A 10,454-nucleotide genomic window follows, 5' to 3' on the forward strand; every position below is an offset into this window, starting at 1 on the left:
CCATTTCTCGCTTCCAAGCCTCTTGTTCAAGACGCGCCCGATCCCTCTCTTCACGTACCATAGCAATCAGCTCTTCCCTGTCTCTCTATTAACCCCAGTTGTTGGAAGTCAGCACTGCTAATGACCTGCGGTACACGAGAATTCGCACCTTTGCCTTCTCCTGTTCCTGCCGCAGTTGAGCATGGGCCTTCTCCATCTCCATGCGGTATGTGGCAGAGAAGTCCGCCTCCTGCACCCTCACTCGCACACTAGACGTTGATGCTGGCTGTGGGGTTGGCGTATCATCTAGTCGTCGTTTGTACTTTGCTGCATTCGACGGCTGCTGCTCCACCGGCGGTCCAGATGTTGGTGTATTCGACGACGGCTGTCCGGGAGGCGGTACAGACTTCGATATATTCAACTGTGGCTGCACGGCCGGTGGTACGGACTTGGGTACATTCGACGGCTGGCCCGCAGGTCGTACAGACTTGGGTACATTCGAGGGTGGCTGCCCGGGAGGTGGTACGGACTTGGGTGCATTCGACGGCTGGCCAGCAGGAGGTACAGACTTTGGTGCATTCGACGGCGGCTGCCCAGAGTGCGGCTTTGGAGGAGGTTGAGGTGGTGTGCCGGCTTCGTCTACTTCCATATCTTCCAGCGGATGAACGCGGTATGAGGAGGACATTTGGTGTACGAAAATCCACTTAGCGCGCATGCGTGTATACGTTCAGGACCGCCACTCGTGCGGTCGCAAGTAGCATTGCTTTGTTCCAAGCCTAATGATCAGGGCCGATTCATGCCTTCATTGTGCTAAGTCATGAGTGGCGTCTTCCCCATTGTACGTAACACGAAGAGAACACGAAGAGTAGCACGTTGCCTCTGTAGGTGTTGTTGCCGAATTTGAACGGGTCGCAAGAAGCAACCTCTGCATGATCCGGCCTTGATCCAACAACAAAGAGGCGAAGGGCATAAAACGAAGCCGGCACACAGTATCAACCCATTCCCAGATCATCTGTAGACATGGTAAGCACTCGGAGCACGAACGCAGAGCGATAACATTGATATCCTGCACTCTCATTACAGCCACGCCAGACGAAGCACATCCGTTGCCAGCTATACGGAAGCGATCGTCGTTCAGAGACTCGAAGACTGCGCTTATTCCGAGGCATACCAGACGTGAGGGCCGCTCTGGGTGCACCCCAAAGACGCCAAATCCACACTATAGAGGTCCATGTCCTCAATCGCATGGACACGACTCGATTTCATGTGTATTACTACATTGGCCTGAGCGTCAATTTCCTTGTTGTGCGCCGAGAGGCTGGTCGATTCCAGAGCATGAGTGCCTTAGAGCGTCGCATGTGGAATAGGCTAAGTACAAGGTAAGGGGAATCACCCCCTCTACTGAGAGAAATCATCTGACGGTAGCTTGGACCAGCATTGAAACAATCCTGCAGCTGTGGGAGGTGATTCCTGGTAGCATGTCGCTATACGGAGACTTGAACTGCAGGAGATCAGAACGGCTTCGAGATCTATATCCGTACAATTACTAGGAATTATTGTATGTGGTAGAGACTGCATACGGGCGACTCTGGATTAACCAGAGTCAGAACCCATGTCCGAAGGTGTATCCTCCTGATAAACAGATAAGCGAAATCATGTCAAGACCTGAAAGAGAGGACATACTCGGGCTGCCTTGTTTCTAGAGGCCTGATACTTCAGGTGAGTTTTGATCATGTCGTGAATGGGCCAGCAACTTTCGTAGTCTCCGAGCCACGGGTACACATCCTTGACCTATGGAATATGTTAGAGTCAACAACCGCAGCACACAGCAGACAGACGAACTACACCTTTTCCTTCACGAGCTCGAGCTTCGCCTTGTCTTGCTTTGATATAGACTTGGATTGATCGAGGAACTCTCTGACCTTCCCATGTACAAGCTCCTATAGTGGAAAGATATTCATACTGCTGTACTGCAATTTAATCGCGGGACTCACCTTGACACTGTGGATCAAAGGGTCGGTCCAGCCGTGTTGCTTCAATATGTTCACAAGGTTATACCCGTCCCTGTTGAGACGGGCAACCTCTCCCGACGGCTTTGCAAGCTTGCCACCACCGTCGGCGGGTCGATCAGAGGTGCGGAATGTAACACGGCGACTCTGAGAGTATGGCGCTGCAGCACGCTGGGTGTGTCTAGTAGAACGCACTGGGCCACCTGACAGCGACACGTGAAAGATATCTTCCTCTGCAAGGAGACGAGGGCGCCGATCCAGATGATAGAACATGTCGGTTTGCGCGACAAGCAAAGGCACCACGGGGGGGGCTTCGCTAGGTTCAAACGTTGGGGGGACCAAGGACATCATAGTGTAGTTGGGAATCGCCTTATCCGAACATACCAGCGCCTTTTCTAAGGGCGCGGTGGCACAGACGGTGGCACTTAGTGATACCGAACGGCTCAGTGGCGGCTAGTGTGCCACTCCGAGGAGCCGCTGAGTTGGGCAAGCGCGTGGGCCATGCCACGCTGCGAACAATGCTTCACTGGATACAAGGAATCCTCATTGCGGAATGACCCGCGATGCGCTTCGAGCTATGTGGCGGTTTGATGTGCTTCCGGGAGATCCTAATTTCATCGGGAGGCCAGGGTAGACAATGCACCAGCGAGGGGAGACAATGTATCGGCACTGCCCCTGGTAGACAAGGTAAGGCCGGCTATGGATGTCTGGGGACGATGAAGCCAACAAAGGGCACAACGAAGAACTCGTGCATAAATACAGCAGTGTCTGCAAGCGTGCTGTACTGGACAGACATGTTCAAGGTATCATGGCTCTTTGACTTTTCGACGCCTGTCAGGCTCGTCGCTCCGCGGGTGGAACGCTCGCCAATCTTTGCTCTTGCGATCTCTCCCTCAGCAAAGTTCCTGGCTAGCGGAGGTACGTGCTAACCCCGTAAGCTGCTTTCCCTAACACGAGCGGGAGCTATTCAGGAGAGTACGGGGTACAGTTATGGAGCCTCAAAGACTACGCGCCGATAGCCACCCCGATTACATCAGGACTTAGGGGACCAACAAGCAGTATTGCTTGGTTGGAGAGGGAGATTGGTGAGACCTTGGTGTACGGTACGGCCCTAGGATGGTTGGGGTGTTGGAGACAAAACTCTACAGAGGTATGTCGAAAGCAAGAAGCACTTCTAGACCTAACAAGTGTCCTATACAGTTCAAGGAGCTGTGTGCGCATCGTACGGGTGAAGGATGTGAAATTGCGAGTCTCGCGACCGATGCCGGAACATGCCGGATAGCATCTGCTGCCAGAGACGGTTCAATCCAAGTCTGGACTTTCAATGCGGAGGAGAGCCTGATCTCTCTCTTCTCCGTTCGTCTGGACCGGACAACACCAATCTGTGTCGCATTTAAGGACAACACAACCAAGGATATCTTCGTCTTCGGTATCTATGATGGCGAACGGTAAGGCTCAGCTGATCCTGCACAGCCAAGCACCGAATGCTGATTCTCTGGAAGTTTTGTACTGCGAGGGAACGATGGCAAAATCCTTTCTAGGGAGACGACAAATATTATGATGTGAGTGCAACGAATATTGATAAAAATCATCATTACTCACCACATCCACAGGGGCCGTGTCGCGGTGAGCAGTAAAAGGAGGCAGTATGTGCTGGACAATGGCATGGATGGCTTTGACGTTCGCGACCTCGAGAACAATGCACACGTAGTCAGACTGCCCACTGATCGAGTCAAGGTATCGAGACCAAAGCAGGTTGCTTTTGCGAACGACGACACGCTCGTCGTTGGAGGAAGCGACCATGGAGTTATATACGTCTTCGATCGCACGACTGGTATTGTCCTGGACAAGTATACCCATTCCAAGGGTGGGCTCGTGCAGACGATCGCGGTAAGTGATTTGTATCTCTGGAGACCTATGTACCAACCAAGTCTACAGACCCACGACATCGGAGACGATATAATAATTGCCGGGGCAACGTCAGGAGAAGGCTCTGACCCTTACATCTCCCTCTGGAGGTATAAAGTGCCGAGGACCGCGAGAAGTGCCCTCCTGGGAAACGTAGTGGCCACGGCATACAGCCTGGCACGTTTCCTTCGAGTGTTACTTGTCGCTGTTGCGTATCTCTGGGACATTATAGGATTCATTGGGATTTTCTGCTCGCTGTTTCCGGTATGGCAGACCGTCTGATGTTTGTTCCTCTCACTCATTTGCCCACCAGAACTCCCAAGTCGCCAAATACATGGCAGATGTAGACAAATGGATGAACGGGCCAACTTGTGAATGCAGTCCATCGCTACCTCCTCCCCCAGAAAAGACCTGGATGAGCTTCATCGGCACTGCGTTGCTTAGTGTCATTGTAGCGGTGGGTGTCGTTGGCCCAGGGACGTGGCTGAACACGTTCGTCATTCGCCAAAGTCGGTACGTGATTGCAGGACTGCAAGTTGTGGCGATGGGCAGAGGCATGAATTGGCGCTGGATGAGGGATGTAAGACGGCGAATTGCATAGTGTACTGTCCACGTACCCTATTGCTGTCCATGTATCCTACTCCTGAATGATATCCTGATTGGAACGCGACTGGCGGTGTGACTTGTCATGCACTCTACACCGGTAGAAATCCTTAGGCCATCGAGCGAGGGAGGTGTCGAGCCGTGCACATAAGTAAGGGAGGAATACAGCAAATAGTCGCTCCTATAGTGACTGGGACCGTGCTGGTAGAGGTCCTGGAACTCCTTCGACAGTGCTGCAGCTAACACCGAGATGGCCGCTCGCAAAGTGCTCTAGAAGAAGTCGTAGAACTCCCAGGGCAGTGTTGCAGGGAGCACCAAGGAGGCCACTCGTGTAGTGTTTGGGTAGTCCAGGCATCGCTGTCCTTGAGCCTTGCCATAACTTGTGTTCATTTCTCCCGCTTATTAGAGGTCGTGAAACTCCCCGGACAGCGTCGCAGGGAGTAACAAGAGGCAATAGTAACAGCCGTAGAAGTACGCGTACTCCCTGGACAGTGTCGCAGGGAGCACCAGGAGGAGACGAGAGGTACGCAGCTCCCTGGACAACGTCGCAGGGAGTAACAAGAGGCAGTAGTAACAGCTGTAGAAGTACACGTACTCCCTGGACAGTGTCACAGGGAGTACCAGGAGGAGACGAGCGCTGTGCTCCCCGGACAATGTCGCAGGGAACATGAGGAAGAACGAAGCGCTGAGTCCGCAGTTGCACTGGCCCACTGTGGCTGTGCAGGCTTCGGTGAGCGTGCCCCGCCCGGAGGAGCGGCACGAGTGCTCCGACCGGATGAGCGGCTCGAGCGCGCTTCGATCAAACCAAGTCCCTTTGTTCCCTGCGACGTTGTCCAGGGAGCTGCGTACCTCTCGTCTCCTCCTGGTGCTCCCTGCGACACTGTCCAGGGAGTACGCGTACTTCTACAGCTGTTACTATTGCCTCTTGTTACTCCCTGCGACGCTGTCCGGGGAGTTTCGCCACCTCTGCTGCGAGCGGCCTCCTTGCGATTGGAGGAGTCAGATCTTGTTTTTTTCTTTCAGGCGTCAAATGGCCCCTTCAAGCAAGCAGTATCTTTGCCTCTGCCCTGTCTGTACTCGTATTACTCCATCAGGGACAAAGTTGTCTGTGGTGGAATTCAGGGCGCATCAGGTAGCCATTGCATCGCCTACACCCGTCCAACCGCGTCCCTGTGTTGCAAGGCGCCAAACAGAAATCTGCACATGCAATGAGTGCCTCCAGGTCTCGCCGAATGGCGTGTCTCGAACAATGGAAGAACATCGAATACACCGTATCTCTTCCATTGCGCCCTCAGCTGAAGCATCGTGCCCTGTCATTCCTCCTGTCCAACACTCGCTCCTTCCAGTTGCCTTAGATGCAGCTGCAGCACAAGCTGAGAGAGATGTTGTGAGCTCCACTCTTGTCATCACGACTGTAATGGACGACGAAGTCCCTGAAGGAGTCAGCTCTCCCGATCTATCCTTCGAGACCATCGCCGATGTTCTGGTCGATCGCATTACTGCACTCAGCCTTGGGCCTGATCACTCTATGGAGGGTCAGGAGCCGTCTGTACATCCACACCTTCTTCCAGACAAGCCAGCGATGGACGAGAGTCACTCTCAGGCTGCTCGTCCTCTCGTCACTGGACTTTCTCCATTTCTTAGCAAGGAAGATCGTATGGAGGTCGACGATACACCCGGGGCCAGCTCTGCACACGAACGCTCCCTGGCACCAACAGGGGGTAGCTCGAATATGATGGGTGGTGGAGACTTAGACGAAATGATTTCGACTCCCGAGATTGAAGCAATAGCCCAGGGTGCCCATTCTCTCCCCCGGGATGAGCGGCATGTTAACACAGAGAGGGCACTGAAGCAATTGGATGGTGTTAGCCAAACGATCGATCAGTGTCTACAAAAACTCCGCAATGAAGAAGTATCCGGTGCTATCATCAAAGAAATGCAGGAGACGCTGGCAACTCTTCGTAGTCGGGTTGATACTATCAAGCGACGAACCAGACGCATCGACAGCCGTAAAGTGGCAGTCTGCGAACAGCTGCGAACATTTGACGGATATCTGCTTCAACTTTCAACGCTGATACCAGCTGATGCTGGTCCCATCAAGTACAACTGTGGTACGTATTGGATAGTCTCGAGGAGCCAGTCTGACCCGCTATATCAATGACAGATGAACATTATGCCCGGCCAGTCGACCACCTCAACGTCATGGTTCAAGCGTCTTTCTTCTGTGCTGTAGTATGCACCGTTATCGTTGGGGTGAACCGTAGTGCTGGGGCGTTCATTATGTCCATGCTTTCCTTCATTATTTCCCTGGCGTTTTCCATACACGGTAGACAGCTGACGAGAGAACAGCAGTTGATTCTCTCGGAAATCCCTCGAACGATGCATACTGTGCTTTCTAAGTTCAAACTGGATGGGAGAGTTACAACGTATGCTGTATGTTCCAGTTGTCACGCGACTTATGAACCTCAGTACCATGCCGGATCATCTGACGCTATATATCCACGCTCCTGTACAAACAAGCCGCATCTGGGGTCAGAAGCGGAGTGTGGCTTCCCTCTCGTTGAAACCGACATCACTGGTGGTGAGCGGAAGATGAAGCCGATCAAGCCGTTCGTTATGCATAACTATGAAGACTACATGGCCGGGCTGTTGGCTAGAGAGGATATGGAAGCACTCCTAGACGGCGCCTGCGATGAAGGCTTGGCTTCGGCGGCAAATGCTCCTCCGGAATTCATCAGATCTCCCTTCCAAGCCAACTTTCTAAGGTCGTTTGAAGGACCGAAGTCGACCGCTGAGGAGAAGCAGCTCTTCATCGATCGCTGTGGCGAGGTTCGGGCATGCTTCTCACTGAATGTGGATGGATTCTCGACGGAAGGAATGACTCTTCGCGGCCCGACCAAGTCATCCACTATAATCTCCATGACATGTCTGAATCTCGGCGTGGAACGCATGAGCAAGATCGAAAACGTCTATCTTGTCGGTGTTATACCTGGACCAAAGGAACCATCCTTGACTGAACTTAACAACTATATACGCCCTCTCATCAACGTCTTCCTGCTGTCCTGGATGCGTGGCCATCATTTCTCCCGTTCTGCTTCCAGTTTGGCATTGGGTAGGATAGTCCGCAGTGTAATCGCTATCGTCGTCAACGACTTGCCTGGTGCTCGTCGCCTTGCCCAGGCGGCGAGTCACATGTCTCATCACATTTGCACCATATGTACGCTGTATGGGAAGGATAAGCTGGGAGATACGAACTACCACGCGTGGGCTAAGATTCCCAACCATCTCATGCGAGCGAGTGCCTTACAATGGCGAGATGCAACAAATGAAGAAACTCGGAAAGACATCTTCGATAATTACGGGGTGCGATGGTCAGAACTATGGCGACTGCCATATTGGAATATCACCCGACAACTGGCACCCGAGCCCATGCATGCGTTATTTTCAGGACTGGCGGAACATTTCGTATGCGATGCAGTGGGCCTCACTGCAGAGAAAGTCTCCCAAAAGCCTGAGAACACAACTGCATACGACTATGATTTCTCAGTGACTTCTCATGGAGGACTTTTGACAGAGGCAGAACAAGAAAGTGTCAGCCGGATTCATCGAGCCCTGCGTGAAGCTGTACCTCAAGAGAAACTAAGTGATGAACGTTCCATGGAGGAATGGCGCAGGGCCTTGAGACGGCGTCTGTCTCAGGTACATTTGAAAGCACTACGCCTTGTTTCTGAAGATGTTCGTTGCCATCTGCCCCCTCTGGGGACCACTGTCACTCGCGACCAGTATGCGTTTGCATTGACCGAATGGGTGCGTCATGGATAGATCGTGGTTCACTAACTTCCTGCTTAATAACACGATAGCGTCTTCAACAACCTTTGACCCGAGCGGACGCCATACACGTGGGCACTGCTGATGTACTTCAACACCTCCGCAATGTCATCCGCGACACTGAAGTCCCTTCCTGGGTCGATTATGTCCCTCGCAACTTTGGGGATGCTGCTGCCGGCACTCTCAAAGCCGCTCAGTGGCGCACTATAGCTTGGATCTACCTCCCGATCGCACTAATCACTTCATGGGGCGCCAGACCCGAGGAGGTGCCTGACGATGTCCGTCTCAAGTACAGTCAAGCGTTGGACTGCGCCATGCACCTCGTTTGTGCTCTTCGGCTGGCATGCTTGCGAACAATGACGACACTTCGTGCGAAAGCATACCTAGATCATATCTTGGCTTATATCGACAGCCTCCTGCTGGTATTTCCGCATGTCACCCCGTTTCCTCTCTTGCATGTATCGGTGCATGTTTATGATTTCCTGAATCTGTTTGGGCCGGTGTATTGGTGGTGGGCCTTCCCTTTTGAGCGGCTTGTGGGAATGCTGCAGCGGTTGCCACACAATCACAAACCTGGTGCGTCTTAAGTTTCCGAAGGATGTATTGCTTAATCAATACTACAATCAGGAGAAATCGAGTCCACTATGGTTCACTCCTTCCTGCGCGGAGCGAACTTAAGGCGTTGGCTTGCTCGGCCAGACTGTCCCCCTGCCATTAAGCATTGCAAGAAGTTTTTTGACCGGGCTTTTGGATCAAAGAGCGCAAAGCACGAGGACGGGACATTTGATGATACGCCTATACAATCCTATCCACCGGACCTGCAAGAACTGACACAGATGCGACGGGGGCCACTTCGTGCACACTGGAGGTTTGGTGGTATTGTGTACTCATCATCCGTCTCTCATTCAGGGAACAGTCTCGTGATGTACTATCCTCGGGGTGATATATCTAATTCGCCCGTCCCTGGCTCCATCCAGTATATCTATGGCTCGGAAGGTCGTCTCAGGCTAGCTGTACGGCGTCAGCTACCTTTGCTGGACAAGTCCCAAGACCTCTTCTTCAAATGGGCAGCGGACTACCCGGCATCTGTCTATTCATCATCTATGGACGACAAGCTTGAAGTGGTCGAGCTTCAGTGGGTATACTGTCAATTCGCCCGGTGGCCACTGTCAGCCGAGCATGTGGTAATTCTACAGTTGTCTCAAGTGCGTATCTCGTATATGCAGTGCCTCCACTCTTAATTTATTTCACTGTTAATCTATTTCATGCAGAACTGAACGCTTCGAGTGGCTACAGTCGATTCGCGGCTGCAGCGGCCTTTGCCGCTCAGCCGCTTTGAGCGGGCTACAGCGGCTTTTGCCGCTCACATGATGTGTGGCGGGACGCTCGCGGGACGCAGACGGGCCGCAAGCGGGCCGTCGGCGGGGCGATTACCTGCGGGTCTGCAGAGAATATGATATTTAGAGAGGCATTCCGAGTAAGATCAGAAGGCATAACAAAGTCTCAAATTTTTGAATCCCTTTGTGCTTGCAGCTGCTTATTGTATATTGTTTTCTATTCTGCTGGACGTGAAGATATGAAGTTTAGTGGCTGTTCAAAGTTCGGTCAGAATAATATACTCTGCTTATGTATTTTAGATATACCCAAATATCGAACACTATTTGCCATTTATAGTAACTCTATGTAGGAATATGTATTTTACATTGAGAGACAACTTCCCGGATATGATTATATTCCTTTTTCTGAATGTGCTTTACTAAGGCGTAGGAATATTAATAAGCGACATGGCGTTCAGCTACCGGTTTCGGTCGGCACCGAAGTTTCGGTTGGCCGTTGTGTCAGCGTTTTGCAGTCCTCCATATGCCGCCCAAAAATAACCACCAGCTATCAAGCGGACTCCTCCCAACGCCGGCGTCAGTGGAGGACAGCTGGCGGCATCTCCCCGCCGTCTTTCTCCCACTACCACCATGGCCGACCTCTACCCGGACAAGGAGAAGGCCGCCAGCAGCAGCGACGGCGGCGTCGCCGTCACAGAGGCGCACATCGAGGAGAGGGCTCCCCGAGACGGTCATCGTGCAGCGGTTTTGGTCGATTCGGTGGGTGGATGGCGAAGCTGTTTGACCCATG

The 10,454-nt window shown here is 52.6% G+C and overlaps 4 protein-coding genes across 4 annotated transcripts in view; 2 read left to right on the plus strand and 2 right to left on the minus strand.

The window, feature by feature from the left end:
- Positions 1–628, minus strand: part of GLOTRDRAFT_50908 (uncharacterized protein) — a gene marked incomplete at both ends in the record, with an annotated part of 6,316 nt that extends 5,688 nt beyond the window's left edge. Inside the window, one exon of the mRNA XM_007873144.1 lies at positions 332–628. Within this exon, the coding sequence (XP_007871335.1) occupies positions 332–628 (297 nt within the window). The remainder of the gene's footprint in view (positions 1–331) is intronic.
- A 944-nt stretch (positions 629–1,572) lies between these two features.
- GLOTRDRAFT_97163 (uncharacterized protein) lies at positions 1,573–2,336 on the minus strand (the record flags this gene model as incomplete). Its single annotated transcript, XM_007873145.1, has 4 exons — positions 1,573–1,611; positions 1,663–1,770; positions 1,827–1,919; positions 1,974–2,336. 4 exons carry the CDS (start codon positions 2,334–2,336, stop codon positions 1,573–1,575), a joined length of 603 nt encoding a protein of 200 aa, XP_007871336.1.
- A 446-nt stretch (positions 2,337–2,782) lies between these two features.
- GLOTRDRAFT_134157 (WD40 repeat-like protein) lies at positions 2,783–4,178 on the plus strand (the record flags this gene model as incomplete). The annotated part of the gene is made up of 6 exons (XM_007873146.1): positions 2,783–2,906; positions 2,960–3,138; positions 3,189–3,436; positions 3,491–3,550; positions 3,602–3,878; positions 3,927–4,178. The coding sequence occupies 6 exons, from the start codon at positions 2,783–2,785 to the stop codon at positions 4,176–4,178; spliced, it is 1,140 nt and encodes a 379-aa protein (XP_007871337.1).
- A 3,234-nt stretch (positions 4,179–7,412) lies between these two features.
- GLOTRDRAFT_24381 (uncharacterized protein) lies at positions 7,413–7,982 on the plus strand (the record flags this gene model as incomplete). The annotated part of the gene is made up of 1 exon (XM_007873147.1): positions 7,413–7,982. A coding segment is annotated over one exon (570 nt), but the record flags the coding sequence as incomplete, so codon positions are not given.
- Between the last annotated feature and the right edge of the window lie 2,472 nt (positions 7,983–10,454).

The sequence above is a fragment of the Gloeophyllum trabeum genome (genome assembly GCF_000344685.1).
Source record: "Gloeophyllum trabeum ATCC 11539 unplaced genomic scaffold GLOTRscaffold_00031, whole genome shotgun sequence".
Taxonomy (NCBI): Eukaryota; Fungi; Basidiomycota; class Agaricomycetes; order Gloeophyllales; family Gloeophyllaceae; genus Gloeophyllum; species Gloeophyllum trabeum.